Source organism: Acomys russatus, chromosome 17 (genome assembly GCF_903995435.1).
Source record: "Acomys russatus chromosome 17, mAcoRus1.1, whole genome shotgun sequence".
NCBI classification, from domain to species: Eukaryota; Metazoa; Chordata; class Mammalia; order Rodentia; family Muridae; genus Acomys; species Acomys russatus.
This window is the reverse complement of record NC_067153.1, coordinates 39,182,500-39,199,753: the sequence shown is the minus strand read 5'-3', so window position 1 is coordinate 39,199,753 and position 17,254 is coordinate 39,182,500. Positions and strand designations below refer to the sequence as shown.

At 52.9% G+C, this 17,254-nt stretch overlaps 1 protein-coding gene and 1 non-coding gene across 2 annotated transcripts in view; both read left to right on the top strand.

Annotated features, from left to right (window-relative positions):
* Positions 1–2,571: 2,571 nt before the first annotated feature.
* Positions 2,572–2,678, top strand: LOC127201927 (U6 spliceosomal RNA). Its single transcript, XR_007832262.1, has one exon. It is a non-coding gene; the product is annotated as a U6 spliceosomal RNA (small nuclear RNA).
* An 8,214-nt stretch (positions 2,679–10,892) lies between these two features.
* Plec (plectin) overlaps positions 10,893–17,254 on the top strand; it is a 34,873-nt gene continuing 28,511 nt past the window's right edge. The window contains 1 exon segment of the mRNA XM_051159783.1: positions 10,893–11,641. Within this exon segment, the coding sequence (XP_051015740.1) occupies positions 11,101–11,641 (541 nt within the window). The 5' untranslated portion in view covers positions 10,893–11,100.

The following is a 17,254-nucleotide window of genomic DNA, read 5'->3' as shown; positions in this document are numbered from 1 at the left end:
CTGTGAGAGACAGGATCACCTGTCTCTGCCTCCTGAGTGCTGGGATTAAAGGCATGCACCACCATGCCCAGCTCCTTTGTAACTTTTTAATGATAGAACATGGACAGCTCTCTGTGGCAGTGATTTACATAGTCCTGTTCCTTCCTATGGTAACATCCTGGGTTCATTCTTTATTGCTATAACAAAATACTTGAGACTGGGTATTTTACGCATGGTGGTAGCCAAAAGGCTTAGAAGTGGTTGAGACTGGATTTCGCTTTTTCTTTTTTCCCTTTTGAGACGGGGTCTCTCTGTGTAGCTCTGGCTGTCCTGGAACTCCCTCTGTAGACCAGGCTGGCCTTGAACTCAGAGATCTGTCTGTTTCTGCCTATGAAGTCCCAGGATTAACGTGTCACCATTGCCTGGTGAGACTGGATATTTTAATAAAGAGGCTTGTTTAGCTCAAGGTGTTGGAGATTGGAAGTCTAACAGTAGATGGCTTCATCTGGTTGGCCTCTGGTGAGGAGGGAGGGCCTCTGGGCTGTGGTAGAGCCTGGGAAATGGCATCATGTGGGAGAGCTGGTGGCTGTGGAAGAGAGAGCCTGGGACATCAGAGCTCATTGAGAACAGTCTGCTCATGCTAACCTTGTCCCTCGAGGGAGGGCACCCCTGGGAGACGACATTAATCCTCTTAAACAGCTAATTGCTTCTCTTCTGGTCTGATGCCTCAATCTCTCTACCTCAAGGGGTTAAGCCTCAACATGGGTTTTGGTGGGGACAAGCCACATTCAGGCAATAGCCGTGGACACATCCGATTAACCCACTTCCCTGTCCTGGAACATTGAGGCTATTATCAAGCTTTGTTCTGTTTTTTTTTCTTTTAAAGTATAACCTGCTGGTAAAGGTACTTACTCCTAAGCCTAATGACCTGAATTAGTCCCCAGGGCCCACATGGTGGAAGGAGAGAACTGACTTCTACAGATTGTTCTCTGGCTTCCGCTACTCTACCACACACATACACAACAAGCAAACAAACAAATAAATGTTTTAAAAAGAAACTAGTATGGTGAGGAGCTTTGTGTCAGTGTCATTGTCATATCTGTGACTATTGTTAAAATTACTGATTTTTGACAGGTGTGGTGGCACATACCTTTAATCCCAGTGCTCAGGAGGCAGAGGCGGGCAGATCTCTGTGAGTTCGAGGCCAGCCTGCCGTACAAATCAAGTCCAGGACAGCCAGGGCTACACAGAGAAACCCTGTCTCAAAAAACAAAAATTCTGATTTTTCAAAATTTAAGCTTTATTTACACTAAATTGCAATTATCATGTTGGTAAAACTCTGAAGGTCTGGATCTCTGAAACTAGTTGATGAGATAGCAAACAGAAGAGTGACGTGTCCGTCAAACATAGTATGTAACCAAGCAGGAAACAAGTGCCATCCTCCTGTGTGCCCACTTAAGGAGCAAGGGCAATGTATTTTACTTATCAGTGTGAAAGACCACCAGGGTTAGGGATTGATGGAAAAGCCAGGGTCAAAGCATGTATGTAGGATGTCATCTTCTATGTTGAAAGACAGAAAATCAAGATCAAAATAGAATTTACTTGCTTTTTTTTTTTCCACAAGGAAACTGGAGGAATGAACAGGAAGTGATTGTATTTACACTGTGTTTGGGATCTCAAAGAGACAAAATCAGAAGAAGACTGTTAACTCTCTAGTGCTACTATTTGATGCCGGGTGGTGGTGGTATACATCTTTTTTTTTCTTTTCTTTTTTTTTTTTTTTTTTTTTTTTTGGTGGTTTTTTCGAGACAGGCTTTCTCTGTGTGGCCTTGACTCTATCCTGGACTCGCTTTGTAGACCAGGCTGACCTCAAACTTACAGTGATCCGCCTGCCTCTGCCTCCCAAGCACTGAGATTAAAGGCGTGCGCCACCACCGCCTGGCTGTGGGTGTACATCTTTAATCCCAGCACTTGGGAGGCAGAGGCAGGATGATTGCTGTGAGTTTGAGGCCAGCCTGGTCTGCAAAGAGAGTCCAGGACAGCCAGAGCTACACAGAGAAACTCTTGTCTCGAAGAAACAAAACAAAAAAAGATTTAAGTGACTAGCCTCCCCTCCCCACCACCCATTTCATTTTCCTTTTTTCCTGAGACAGTGACTCTAGCCCAGGCTGGCCTCAAACTCTCCATGTAGCTGGGGATGACCTTAGACTTCCAATCTTCCTGATTTGTCTACTCAAACATGTTTCTTGTTTTGTTTCTTTCTTTCTTTTTTTTTTTTAAAGATTTATTTATTTATTATGTATACAGTGCTCTGCTTGCATGTACTCCTGCAAGCCAGAAGAGGGCGCTATATCACATTACAGATAGTTATGAGCCACCATGTGGTTGCTGGGAATTGAACTCAGGACCTTTAGAAGAGCAGGCGGCACTCTTAACCACTGAGCCATCTCTCCAGCCCCCTTGTTTTGTTTCTTAAACCCCCTCCTCCCCTCCAACCCCTGATGCTGGGGATCAAATCCAGGGTCCGTGTATGCTGGGCAGATGCTCGGGCACTGAGGCACATCCCAAGCCCTTTGTCCAAATACAGCTTAATTGCTCACACTGGCAGCACATATTCTAAAATTGGAACAATACAGAGAATAGTAGCATGGCCCCTATGCAAAGATGACATGTAAATTCATGAAGTGTTCCACGTTTTAAAAAGTAAACAGCACTCGGGAGACAGAGGCAGGACGATCGCTGTGAGTTCAAGGCCAGCCTGGTCTACAAAACAAGACCAGGACAGCCAAAGCTACACAGAGAAACCCCATCTCGAAGAACAAAAACAAAACAAAACAAAAGTAAAAATAAAATAACAGATAAAAAAGTAAACAAATGTTAGGATAATTTCTAAGATGTTTGCTAGTATTGCAATTGTTCCTTTCTAGGAGTTCTGAGAGCGTGGACCCCCACATGCCCAACATCTAGTGTTACAGTCTCAAAGAAATAATACAACCATTAAGTGAGTAGGTGAGGTAAATGAGAGCAGAGTGTTGTGCTCAGGTCAGTTTGCTAAGCAAAGTATCTGGGATGTTGGGCAGCCTCGCTCTGAGTGAGGCTCACTGACTCAGGGTCAGCTGGGTGTGGTGGCTCAAGCCATTTATACCAGCACCCTAGAGGGAGAGACAGGTGGGTCTCCGTAAGTTCCTGGCCAGCCAAAGATATGCACAGTGAGACACACATATATATCTTGGGTCTTCTTTCTCTTTTTCTCTTTCTTTCCTTCTTTCTTTTTTTTTTTTTTTTTTTTTTTCTGAGACAATCTCACATAACTCAGGCTGACTCAAACTCATTTATGTGGCTGAGGATGACCTTAAATTCTGATCCTCTTGCTTCGTCAGACCTCCTGATTGCTAGGATTGTATAGGCATGAGTCACTGCACTGGACTCTTGGAAAATGTATTTGAATCCAAAAGTCCAGTGAACTCTGACTTCTCCCCCGCCACCCCCCCACTGCGCCCCCCCCCCCCCCACACACAAGGTTTCTTTGTGTAGCCCTGGCTGTCCTGGAACTAGCTCTGTAGGCCAGGCTGGCCTTGATCCCACAGAGATCCGATTGCCTCTGCCTCCAGAGTGCTGGGATTAAAGGCGTGTGCCACCACTCTGACTTGTTTTGGCCAGTGATAGTTTGGGTGCTAGGAGGAGTAATAGCCAGTGCAGAAGGTTTTTCTGGGTCCTGATGCTGGGGAAACAGCCACACTTGTCTCTCTCCATTTGTTCTCTCACCCTCCCTTCCCCACAGCATCCCATAGTCATTGCTGGGGGTAGGATGGTATCTGAGCCTACCCTTGTGATTTCAAAGGGACATTACCCTCCTGTTAACAACATACATCTTGCCTGATTTATAGGTCCCACTCTTCTGCCCTTTTTAAAGCCTCAGGATATAGCCAGGCTGGCCTCAAACTCACAATCCTTTTGCCTCAGCCTTTGGGTACAAGGATTACAGATTTGGGCTACTGTGCACAGCTTACTGGACCATGTGTGGTGGTGGTGGGGTGTGTGTTGTATAGTTGTACTTGGACATGTGTGTATGGTGTGCGTGCCTTTGTATGTAGTCCAGAGTTCAATGTGTAGTGTCTCTATCTATATTCTACATGATGATGATGATGATGATGATGATGATGATAATGATGATGGGGGTTTTTTTGAACCAGGGTCTCTGTGTGTAGCATGGCTGTCTTAGAACCACTCTGTAGACCAAGTTGGCCTCGAACTCACAGAGATCCCAGCTTCCCTAGTGCTGGGATTAAAGGTATGCTCTACCACCACCTGGCTACCTTATTATTTTTGAGACAGGGTTTCTTACTTATCAGGAGAGCACCACTTAGACTAGTCTGGGTAGCTAAGGAGCCTTGGCTATCCTCCTGTCTCCACCCACCCAGTGCTGGGGTTATAGATGGGCCAGAGTGCCTGGCTTACATGAGGAATAGAGAGCTGAACTGAGGTCCTCATGCTTGCACAGCAGGCATTTTACTCAGGGACCCCTCCCCAGCCCTGCCCTTTCAAAAATTCATCTTAATTGACTGAGCTGTTAGAGGATGGGTAGCAGCTCAGTGGCCCAGCTCTTGACTAGCACAGGTGAAGCCCTGAACTCTATCGCCAGCACACCAACACACGACAAAAGCAAGCCAAGAAACACATGAGCTGACAGGGCTTTAGAGATCATCTATGGTTTTTTTTTTTTTTTTTTTTTTTTAATTTATTTATTGAGTCTGGTGTGGTGGCACATGCCTTTAATCCCAGCACTTGGGAGGCAGAGGCAGGTGGATCGATTGAGGCCAGCCTGGTCTACAAAGCGAGTCCAGGACAGCCAAGGCTACACAGGGAAACCCTATCTCAAAAAAAAAACAAAAAATATATATTTTTTAAATTTTAACTGGGCATGGTCATAGTGCACACCTTTAAGCCCAGCATTCTGGAGGCAGAGGCTTGTGGATCTCTGTGAGTTAGAGGCCAGCCTGGTTTACAGAGCTAGTTCCAGGACAGCTAAGGTTGTTACACAGGAAAACTCTGTTTCTAAAAACCAAACCAAACAAAACAAAAACCCAAACAACAACAACAAAAACAGTTTAAAAATTTTTTGTGTGTGTGTATCAGTGTTTTGCCTACATGTCTGTCTGTGCACCACTCATGTGTCTGGTGCCCAAAGAGTCCAGAAGAGGATGTCGGACCTTCTGGAAATGGAGTTTACAGATGGTTAGGAGCAGCCACATGGTACTGGGTCCTCTGGAACTTGAGTGTTCTCTGAAAGAGCAACCAAAGCACTTAGTTGATGAGCCGTCTCTCCAGCCCCATTCTTTTATCTAAAAAAAAATATGCTTATTTTATTTTATGTCTATGTATGGGCACCAAGTGCGTACAGTACCCGTGGAAGCCAGAAAAGGCATTGGATCCCTTGGAACTGGGGTTACTGATGGCTGTGAGCTGCCCTTTTGGGTCCTGGGATCCAAATCCAGGTCCTCTGCAAGAGCAGTAAGTGTCCTTAGCCACTGAGCCAAACTCTCACCCAGATTCCCGGCCTCCCCCTTAATCCTGTGGTGAAGTAAGCAGTAGTGCTGGAGTTCCTCAGAAATATATCTCTCTAGGACTTCATTGCTTTATTAGGTCCATATTTCCTGTGATGACAGCTTAAGGAGGTGAACGAGGGAGGGGTTCGGTGCCAGGAAACAGGCAGGGAGGCCTTCCTGCAGAGGCCTGGGGATGGGGCTATACTGGGTCTGTTCCCCTGGGGTGGAAGGTATCTACTGATCTGATCTCCTGACATCACAGGTCACCCTGCACAGGATCAAGGAAGGCTGCCATCAGGGACTGACAGGGTTGAAGATGGCTTCAAAAACAAAGGGACTCAAGGGGCGACCCCTCTGATGCACAGGGTTGGTGGAGGCAGGACTGGACCAGGGATTCTTTCTTGGCTTGGTCATGTGACTAAGCTTGCTAGGGTCACAGGGCATGTGTGAGGGAGGGTTGCTCTACGTGCAGAGAAGAGCATCTGGCTTGACCTGGGTCCTAGAGTCCTCTGGGAGTTCACTCCTTTCTTGGTATTCTCAGAAATCATCAAGAGGACTTGGCCTTGTCGGGAATGTGTGTCCCTAGGCCAGATGACATGATGGGACTCTTAGTCACCATGGGAGCAGTGTCAGGTCAAATTGCCCAGGCCTCTGAAGATGGCTAGAGCAAGCTAGAGATTGTGGGTTTCCTGCTGTGTCCCATGGTGACGGCCCTGCTGCAGTGAATGTCCCACTGCCTAACAAAGCCACGTGCTTTGTCAGGAAAACTCTGTAACCCACACTTGGTTGCCAGGGACCTAGAACCATGAAATCTGGGCAGTGAGGTGGGTAAAAGCTGAGCACTGTGGTGAGGGGCTAGGCCATCCTGCCTTTGTGCCACCACCCTGCTTTCTCCCCACGGCCATTTCTCTTGCCCGCAGGCCCTTCTTAATTTCCTGCCATAAGATCTGCCTGTTCTTGGGGCTGGAGAGATGGCTCAGCAGTTAAGAGCACTTGTTCTTGCAGAAGACCAGGGCTCGACGCAAAGTGGACCGCTTTTGAAGAATAACACCTGAGTTTAACCTTTAGCCTGCACACACTCCACACAGACACACACTCACATGCACACTCACATACACACTTTTTTTTGAGACAGGGTTTCTCTGTGTAGCCTTGGCTGTCCTAGACTCGCTTTGTAGACCAGGCTGGCCTCGAACTCACAGAGATCCACCTGCCTCTGCCTCCCGATACTGGGGTTAACATTAATTTATAGGGTGAATCTTGGCTTGTCCCGGTACAACTGAGTAAAAAGTAGAAATTTAAGAGGGAATATTTAGAAAACTGTGTTAATTCTTTACTGTTTTCCTCAAGTTTGGAAACAAGTGTTTCCTGAAACCCACCTGTGCCCTAGACTGGCTGAGTCCCACAGATGGCAGGAATGCGGGCTGAGGGGTTCAAAACCAGATGGGACAGATGCCTGGACTCTTAGTCTGTGTCTGTGGGTGCCAATCTTGCTCCTGTTCCATTTTCATGGCCTCCCTGGCTGTGACCTGACCCATAGTAGGCCTGCCTGCAGAAAGATGGGCGCTCTGAGAGATGCCATCTTGACAGTATATAAACCTGAGAAGCCAGCAGAGGGCCTCGGGTGAGAACAAAGGAAGAGTGTGGCCTTGGGTATGACAGAGACTAAGGCCGACTGCAAACATCCTGTAGAGGTCATCTCTGCCCCTCACTGTTTACCCAGCACAGAGGACGTAGGCTGTACATGGCTTGAAATGGTCTACATGTTCACGCGTGACTTCCTGTGGGACATAGAAGGAGGTAGAACCGATCTCCTTCTGCTGTCATGGGCATCCTATCTAGGAGGCAGGTGGTTACTAACTGTGCTGGTGACCTCTGTGATGGTTGGACCAGGACATCTGTTGCCTGCTTCTTGGTGATGGTGGTGGTGCAGGGGCAGACCACTGCTAGGAGTTGCATATCATGCTGGGTGACATTAGAGGTGGTGACAAGAAGACTCATGGAAGAGTAGAGTCAGAAAACCTCATGGGGATGACTGTGAGGGATAGTGACCCCGAAATTGTGTCCCAAGCCACAGGGTTGGTGGATGATGAGATACCACAGAGCTGGACAGACAGAGCTGGAGAGGCAAAGGCTGGGGCTGAGAGGCATCTTGAGCCTACGATGATGGAGTGACCAAGCATCATTTGAGAAGAGATCGGATGGGACAGAGCCGAGGAAAGGGGCACATTATTGGTTGCCCTCCGGTTTTGTCTGTGGGCAAAGCTGAAGATTGTAGGTGTAGACTGTGTGTCCTCTGCAGAGAGTGGCTACGTGGCCGAGGCTTCGGTATGAGGGACAGGCTTAGTGCTGGTGCAGCCTGCAGGCCATTCCTATGGCTCTCAAGGTAGCAGAGGCCCTGGACTGCGGGGCTGGCAGCGCGCACACACTTGGCTGGTGTCTGGGTAGTCTGGCTGGACTTTATTGGTTAGGAAGCACATGCTGGCCATGTAGAAGGGGAGGGGCAGTGTGGTGCATGGCCTGGAGCATGCGCTTTGGGCAGCAGTGTCCTGAACATTGATTAGCAGAAGCCCCGCCTCTGTCTAGCAAGCCCTGCCCACACTTCCCAGCTCCTCCTTCAGGCTGCAGTGCTGGCCTTGGGCAGTGCGGTGCTGTGTGGTCCTGGACACAGTGGCTGCAGCACACCGTCCTCAGCCCCTAAGTGAAGACATGGACCCCTCGAGAGCCATCCAGCATGAGATCAGCTCCCTCAAAGGTACAGTCTGGAGGAAGCTGGCTCTCGGACACTCAGTGACCTCTGACTGGATGCAGCATCCCACGGGGTGACTGTGAGGGTCAGCTGTAACATTGAAAGGTGCTGAGCTGGAGATAGAAGACCCCAGGCTTGTGCCCTTTCAGGTTTCCTCCTGGGGCTGGGTGAAGGGACCTGCAGCAGCAGCCCTGCAACCCTGCAGCCCTGCTGTGAGTACTGCGGCAGCAGTACAGTGAGTGGAAGGGCGGGAGCTTGGCCCTGGAGCAGTCAGCCTGCACTCCTCCGCCTAGGCCAGATGCCTCACAGATTGGGGTATGAGGGGGCAGTGTGGGCCTGTGGGGACCTTCATGCCCAAGGCACTAGGCGCCAGACGGGCTGGCCCTGGGAAAGGCCACACTGTGGCTCTTTGTCCAGGGTTGGGGGGCTAGGGACTGCCCAAGGGCACTGTCTGGTTGCTCTGGAAACCTGAAGGGGCCGCCCAGGGAGTGCTGCTGGTCTCTGTGCTGAACCAGCAACTTCTCAGTGTTTCTGCAAGGTAGGGTAGAGCACCAGGACACGTCCTAAGCCCGGGGACTCTGAAGACAAGCAGACCCAGACCAGGGTTCTGTGTATGCTTGTGCACGTGGGAGCAGATGTGGGAGGACATGTTGGCCTAGACTCCTCCCTAAGGTCTCAAGCCTGCAGGTGTTCTGTCTGGCTGGTGGGAGGGAGGAGAGCTCACTACCTGCTTTTTGTGGTGCTGGGAACTACTGCCCTCTCCTGCCTACGGGTGGGATAGGGATGGTGGCTGGGTTGAATTAGTTACTGTAAGGGGACCCACGTGGGCCTAGGCAGAAGCTTCAGGTCCAAGGGCTCAGGGGACTTTGGATGTGACTGGAGATCATTTGGGCATGGTGATGAGTTACATATTGGCTTCGTGGGTGTGGGATTGGAGATCTGACAGGAGTCGGTGAGGGAATCACGTCTGAAAGAGAAAGGGAATGCTGCACGCGGATGAGATGAGTCCAGGTTACTGTGGAGAGGGGTCTGAGGGGCAGGCCAAGTGAGTAGGAACTTGTTTGGTCTTAGAATGGGGCTGGCACTGGTCCCAAAAACTAAAACCTTGATGCGGAGAGTCCTTAGGTGCTGCAGGGGTGGGGGGTGTGGTGGCTAGACACTCTTGGTCTTGGAGAGCTGCCTTAGTGCTGCCCCGCCCTCCCAGGGCTGGGCTACTCTGGCCGGGCCCCCTTCCTGCCCAAGCCTGGCTAGGGGCGTGGCGCGGGCAGAGCCCTGCCGCAGTGAGCCGGCTGAGCTGGCCTCGGGGAAGGCTTTGGGAGCTGTTGGCTGAGCCTTCAGAGTTTCCACCCGCCACCGGCCCTGTGTCTGTATGTTTGGAGTCTGCCGGGGCACCATGGTGACAGCCCATAAACCCGCCCCACGCACTGCTTTGTTGGCTGCCTGCCTGCCGCTGGCCAGCGCCTCCCACCGCAGGATCCCCCGCCCCCGCCCTATTTATAATCAGTTCCTGGGTTTGCAGTGCTTGGTGGGAATGGGTGTGTCCACCTCGGGAGAGCCTTAATGGCATGGGGGCCTGATGGGGCACAGCATGGAAAGTTGAGGTATTGGGGTGGTGGTAGCCAGCACAGGCTATATTTATGCTGGATCCTCAGTTGTGAGAACCCAGCAGAGTTGACAGCTGTGGTAGGAAGTCCTTAGGGCTTGTAATAGTTCCTCTTCCTCTCACTTTGGTCCCTGATGGTGTCCTCATGTCCTCTCCACAACACCTGCCCCTCTGGCCACAAGTGGACACTTAGGCTGCCTGGGGGTAGGGAATTTTTGGATGGCAGGGGCCACCAAGCCTGGGGTGTCAGGGACTTGGTGACTTTGATTTCATATGGCAGCTGGGAGCCCCTGGCCTCCAACAGCTGCGCATGAAGGTGTGGGTGGGTAGAGGCCTCTCCCAGAGCCCTCCACCCTGAGCTCTCTTCAGAGGTTATGGGCTGGAAAGTAGCTTTGTTTCTTGACCCACCCTAATCTAGCCTGGCAGGGGAGTGTAACATTCTGTGGTCGTTTGGAGAGAGAGGCACTGTCCCCTCTCTGATGGACAATGGCAGTGGTGCCTGCAGCCAACCATCTGTGTGTTCTGGCTACTGCCCCTGCCCTTCTCCTTTAGGTCTCTGCCCGGCTACCACACCCCCAGATTCCTCTCTGTACCCTAATCTTCCTCCTTTGTATTCTTCCAGTTTCCCCTCATTCAGATAGCCTTTAACAGATCACACCCCACTCCCATCACAGCGAGGGGGGTGGGTGTTATCCTTACTATGAGGACCCTCCTGCCCTCTCTGCTCCTCATTTTCTGCCCATTCTGTCATCTTCTGGTGGGGTGTGGTGGTTCTTGATCCATATTACACCCCACCGTGCCCTTTCACAGTGTTGGGAACCTTGAAGAAGTGTTTTAGAAACGAATGGAAATTCTGATATTGGAGCTATGTGACCCAGGAGGGGAGGGGCAGCTTATTGGTGCCCCCCACTCTTCAAGGGGCCCTGCCTGTAGTGGGTGGGAGGGGCCGCCCTGCTGCTGAGTCAGAGGGGGCCGGCCCAGGCGTCCTGGAGGGCGGGCAGGCGGGAGGCTCAGACAGGCAGCCTTGCCGGCAGGAATTCACTGAGCAAGGCTCTGGAGCTACGCTGCCCCTGAGCCTGTGCCCTTGTGCTTAGTACCGGAGCCTGCCTGCCTGCTTGCCAGTGGCCCCTGCCGCATCCTGTGCCAAAGGAGCCTCATCAGCTTCCTGGCTGTGCCTCACCTGCTGTCCTCACTCTGTGCTGACCGGCAGGCTTCCAGCAGCCATGGTGGCTGGCATGCTCATGCCGCTGGACCAGCTACGGGCCATCTATGAGGTGCTCTTCCGTGAGGGGGTGATGGTTGCCAAGAAGGACCGGCGACCCCGCAGCATGCATCCCCATGTGCCTGGAGTCACCAATCTACAGGTCATGCGTGCCATGGCCTCGTTGAGAGCTCGGGGCCTGGTGCGGGAGACCTTTGCTTGGTGCCACTTCTACTGGTACCTGACCAACGAGGGCATTGACCACCTACGCCAGTACCTACACCTGCCACCGGAGATCGTACCTGCCTCTCTGCAGCGTGTGCGCCGCCCTGTCGCCATGGTGATGCCTGCACGTCGTCGCTCCCCCCATGTGCAGGTTGTGCAAGGTCCCCTAGGCTGCCCTCCAAAGCGGGGGCCTCTGCCAGCTGAGGACCCTGCCCGTGAGGAGCGGCAAGTCTATCGCAGGAAGGAGCGTGAAGAGGGGGCACTTGAAACCCCTGTGGTGTCCGCCACCACCGTGGGGACCCTGGCCAGACCAGGCCCAGAGCCTGCTCCCGCCACAGGTCAGCTGCATTTTGGCTCCAGGCTCCGAGGGGTGGGAAGGGACTGTAGGTGTTTTTGGGTGCTGGGGCTTAGGTGTGGTGGGCAGCACAGTGTGTGTGTGTGTGTGTGTGCATGGGTTCTGTTCACATCAGCAGGTGGCGCCCTTTCTGCCTGAGGGTGCAGGGTGTACTAGCCAATGGACCCACGTGGCTTGTTCTCCTCCAGGCAAATCTTGCTGGGGGCGGGGCCTGTAGGCTCAAGACTGGCAGGACCAGCTGTTGGCATAGTCCTGTTTGTACCCCTCTCGGGCACTGTCCTTGCCCTTGCCCCACCTCCTCCTCCTCTTGCCCCAGTGGCCTTTAGAGGCCCCTCTCTTCAGAAGTGGGCGTGTGCAGAAGATCTTTGGGGATGGGACTGGCCCCGCAAGCAAACCACTTGTCCATTGAGGCTTGGGTCTTCCCCTATGGCCAAATGGCTCAGATTCTGTATTACATGAATAGTGCTGAGGGCTCCCATGACTGGGTGTTTGGCATGCTTGGAGTTGGCCATGATCTAGAGGTGGAGTGGCTCTAGGTGAGATGGGAAGAAGGGCAGAGGCCAGACAGGAGCACTGCCTGGGAGGGCAGAGGCCAGTGCATGGGGGTGAGGTTTTTTTTTTTTTTTTGTTGTTGTTGTTTTGTTTTGTTTTTTTAATCCAGTTAGGAACCAGATCTTAGAGGATAGGACAATGCCCTATTAGCCCCAGGGCTGCCAGAAATCACTCTGTCTGCCTTAAGCCCTTATACCAGCAGGACATGGATAGGTTTATGTGCTCTACGCACGGTGCTTGTGCAGGCGTTCCTGAGGCACGTTGCCCTTTATGTCTGCTGAGGGCATCCCAAACTGCCCCCGCCCCCCCCCCCCCACTGTTACCCATGTAATGCAGGCAGGCACCGCAACTGCCTGGCATCTGCCTGCCTCTTTGTGGCTTAGTATATAGGGAGGGGCGTATTCCTTGGGAGTGGGGAAGGGAGTCTCGAGTGAGGGGAAGACTCTACTCTGGGCTGGCACAGCTGCCTGAGCAGAAGCCTCAGTCCTGGCCTTTCTGCGTTGGACTTCTGTGGCTTGTCAGAATCGTGAATGCAGCTGGGAGGGCCAGGGAAGTTGAAGGTGAGGAATTGCCTCTGGGCTCTCTCCATGGCCTTAGGCAAGTCAATGGCCTCTCCAGCCTCCCAGTAACCCTGGCTGTGTCTCAGGCCTTTCCTTTTGGGTGTGGTGAGTGGGAGGGGAGCCCTCCCCTGCTTTTCTTGCCTTGCTTCCTCGTCCTTGTCCGGGCTGGGCCAGCAGTTGGCAGCAGGACTAGGAGGGGGTTCTGGGTGTGGCTGCAGTGGGCAAAGAGGGGGGCACCCTTCCTCCCCTGTCTCTCATGGAGGTGACTCAGCCTTCCCAGCCACAACCGCCTGTGGCAATTCAGAGTTTCCAACAGGAAATAAGCTCCAGCTTCAGACTGAGTCAGGGCCCCAGGCGGATTCCCCCCCTACACCCTCAGGACTGAGCTTGGGGCTCGTGGTGCTGGGTGTGGCTGGTGGCAGGGACATTATGGCTCCATATACAACCAGGGCAGATCTGATACCATCTAAAATCCCAGCACTCGGGAGGGAAGCAGAGGCAGGCAGATCTCTGTGAGTTTGACGCAGGTGGATCTCTGTAAGTTTGAGGCCAGCCTGGTATACAGAGTGAGCCTGAGCTCCAGGACAGCCAGGGCTACACGAGAAATCCTGTCTTGAAAAAGAAACAAACCAAAACAAAACCCAAACCAACAAGCAGTGAGCCACAAAGATTGGCACTCTCTATGCACAGCCAGCCCCTCCAGCGGGTTATATATTTAGTACGTACGGCAACAGTGCTGTTCACCAGCGTGGTCCCAGTTAAATGGGCTAGCTCTGTCCATATAATTCTGCCCAGGGAGCCAGAGGCATAGCAGGGTGAAGTGGGAGTATACCTCCCACCCTGCTCCCCCTCCAATCTCCAATCAGCACACTCATGTGGAGGGGGCATCATATCTTGCAGTACAGATGAAGCCTGTTTCCCCCCCCCCACACACACACACAACAAACTAGGTGAGGAGAGTGAGGTAGGATGTGGCTTTCGGAGCAATCAGAGAGCTAAACCTTATAGGCAAAGAGAAATTGGTCAGCTAAGAGAATTGCCACATGGAGGGAGGCAGCCACCGATGTCCTTGTTCTAAAGTTGCTGGAGTGGTGTGTGTATGTGAATTTCATTTTAACTCCAAAAGGTAGTATTTTGGCCTGGCTCAGAATTTAGAACCAACCCAGACGTGTTTGGTGCAAAGAAGTCTGAACACTCTGTGGCATGTGCTCTCGTCATATGACAATCCACACGTGGATGTCATGTTTGCATGCCGACACGTGGCTAACGCACCCTGACTTTCCCCCGTGATCCTCCACTGTGTGCGGCTTGCATGGGGGGATGCAGTGCTGCCTGTCTTTTTTCATAGTTGCGTAGCAGCGCTCAGGTGGGCTACGGCTCTTGGCGGGAGCTCGCTGATACTAGGCTGCAGGAAGGAATATGAAGAACTATTGAAGGTTTTTCCCAAGGTTGTGGACAAGTCAGGTTTGCGTTTCCCAGGTAATATACAGCTGGATAGAAGGAAATGTAGACTGTTAGGAGATGTCATATTTGCTCAGACGAGAGGACTGAGATAGCTGGGGGGGGGGGGCATGATGGTGGCGGGGGGGGGAAGGGGCCAGCTTTGGAGGCTGAGGGGATGTGAACGTGAAGGAGGAGTAGAGAGAGGCCTGCAAAATGAGAGGTGCTCAGCAAATAAAGGTGCTCGCTGATAAGTCCAAGGACCTTCATTTGATCCCTGAACCTACAAGGCGGAAGAAAGAAATTGACTCTCATAGTTGTCCTCTGAGCTCTACATGATTCTGTGGCGCGCACACACACTACCTAGATAAATAAATATATAAATGTACCTGAAAGGGAAAAAAGTTAAGTGGAGAAACTCAAGGGCAAGGCATGTGACTCGATAGTTGTGTGTTTGCCCAGAGTGGTCAGGGTACTGAGTTTGATCCGTAGGACCGTCAAACTGGCGTGTGTTTGTGTACGCGTGCACCTGGGCACATGCAGGGCTCTCTGCACCCACGTGGCTACGTGGAATGTGCCTCTTAGCATACAGCTGTTTGACATGTGGGTGGGAGGGGAAGCAGTGCTCAACTGGCAGAGAGAGGGTATGGGGGGGAGTGTGGGCTGTGGGCTGGGGTGGGCTGTGCCTGGCAGGGTCAGGAAGGAAGACCAGTGCCTTGGGACTAAGGCATTGATGCTGGTCCCCAGGCTTGGTTTCTGTTGGTCTGGCTGACTTTAGGGACCCTTTAGTCAGGCATGAGGAGGAGCTACTGCCGGGTGTAGAGGCCAGGGCATGAGCAAGCCCTCCCTTTGCTTCCCACCCCTTCCCTCCTTCCTGCCTTCCCTTCCTGTCTGCTGGCTCTGGGAGCTGCCTACCCTGGCCGGCAGCTATGGATAGGTACAGCATGGAGGAGCTGATCCAGCTGGGCCAAGGTAGGGTACAGCAGCAGTGGAGGCTCAGGTACAGGGTAGCAAGTAAAGGGACACCAGAGTCTCTAGCTGAGACTGGCGGGGTGGGGTTAGGGGTGTGGGGTGTGGGCACGGGTCAGGTCCCTAAGTGGGAGATGGACTGGGTGTTGCCTACTGGTCGTTCTCATGGCCTCAGGTACCACAACTTAGGGATGGCATGGCTCCGAACAGTTAGCTCAGGGTGTGTGGAGTGTGGGATTGGGGGGTGGGAGTGGAGGGAGCAGGCTAAGTGGTAGGGGGCTTCCCAGAGACAGAACACTTTGCTTTGGGGGACTAGTCACTGAGAAGCTCTGTGGTTCTCTCTAAGGAGCCACGCCTATCTCTGTCCCTACTCACTGCTGGTGAGGCCAGCAGGGGTCTCTTTGGCCTGCCCCTGGGACTGTCAGTCTCCTTCCCCCTACCCCATCCCCCCAAGTTGGCCCAATCTCTGGTTGCTCAGAACTGACCACCATAGGCTAGTGTTCTTCAGAAATGAATTTCTAAAGTCTGATACTGGAAGTCATGCGGCAGTAGTAGGTCCAGCCTCCTCATGCATCCGTCTGCTCAGTGTGAGCAGAGTGCCCCCACCTCGGCAGTCAGGGTCCAAGGCTGGTTTGCTATGCTTACAGTCGAGGCCATATATGTTGGCGAGTCATTTGACCCTGTGGAACCTCAGGCCAGCTTCTCACTATTACCAGTGGGCCACCCTCCCCCCCCCCCCCCGACCCCGTTTCCTCATCTGAATTGGGTGCTCACAGCCCAAGACTTTATAGGATTTTAATAAAATGGCACTCGCTCAACAAAGGGATTGTACCAGAATGAAAGGCAGACTTCAGTTCCACAGCCATTTGTCAGTCAGGACCCAAGGGCCTGGCCCAGCTTCTCAGGAAGCGCTGGGTCCAGGTCGGTATGGCGGATGGCGGATGTGTTGTGGGCCTGCTTGCTGACCTGTGGACACTGTGCCTCCAACAGATTAGGGATGCAGGGAGCCTGGGGAGAGGCTTCCACATTCTGTAATCCCTGGGGTACCAGGAGAGGCCTGGGGTGGGAGGTGCAGCCTGATGGGCCCAGGTGAGTGAATGCCCACGTGGCTTAGGCCCCAGTTTTGGTCTGCCTGGGTCTCTGACTTGTCATTTGACCTTGGAGACATAGTCCTGTCTGCACTGGGGCCAGGTGTTATGATGAGTGACTTACACAGAGCTCTCTGGGAGAAAAGGGATTGGTGCCTCTTTGGCCCATGTGGCATCTCCCAAGAGCACCTAGAAGTTGGGCAGGACATGGGCAGCACCCTCTCCCAAGGGAACATGAGACCAAGTCCACTTCTGTCTCCGTCCATGGTAGGTCCTGATGCCAGGCACCTCCTTATTTTAGTATCACCACCCATGAGAGCTGGGGGTGGGGTGGGGTGACAGTGCTGAGGGGCTAAGTGTTGTGGGGCCGCCCCGCCAGATGGGACTCCAGTGAGCCTGGGCTCCATACGTCATGTACTAAGTCTGGACAAGTGACGGGCCTTGCTTGCCCTCCTCGGATATTTATATCCCCCTGGGCCCCCTGCCCACTGCTCCTCTCCCCTCCTCCAACTTCTGCTGACAAGGCTGGAAAGCTGTGCCCTCCTCCGGCCTCACCACTGCAGCTGCAGGCTCGCTGCCTCAGAGGGGCTTGTGACCCACCCCACGCCCCTCACCCGCTCCCTGTTGGCCCCGTGGGCTCCTGCCGCTGTCCCCAATGAAGATCGTGCCCGGTAGGTGGGGCGACCCTTCAGAGTCTTTTGGGAACCCGGCTAGGCCGGAGGCCTCCTGTCTTCTGCATACACCCAGCTGGCTGCCTAGCCTCAACCTGGCCTCTCCCTCAGACCCTGTTCAAGACCTCACCTGGAAGCTTGGGGCTTGTGAGGAGCCCACCCATTTCAGTGTGGTGGGGTCAGTGGTAGGCCTCGGGGGAGGGCAGTGAGAGACTAGGCACTGACATCTGTCAACCCTCTGTGCTTGGTGGCTGTTCCCAGAGGGTACCCTAAGAAGTAGACTGAGTGCTCGCTCGGGTCCTCCTCCTGATGGGGA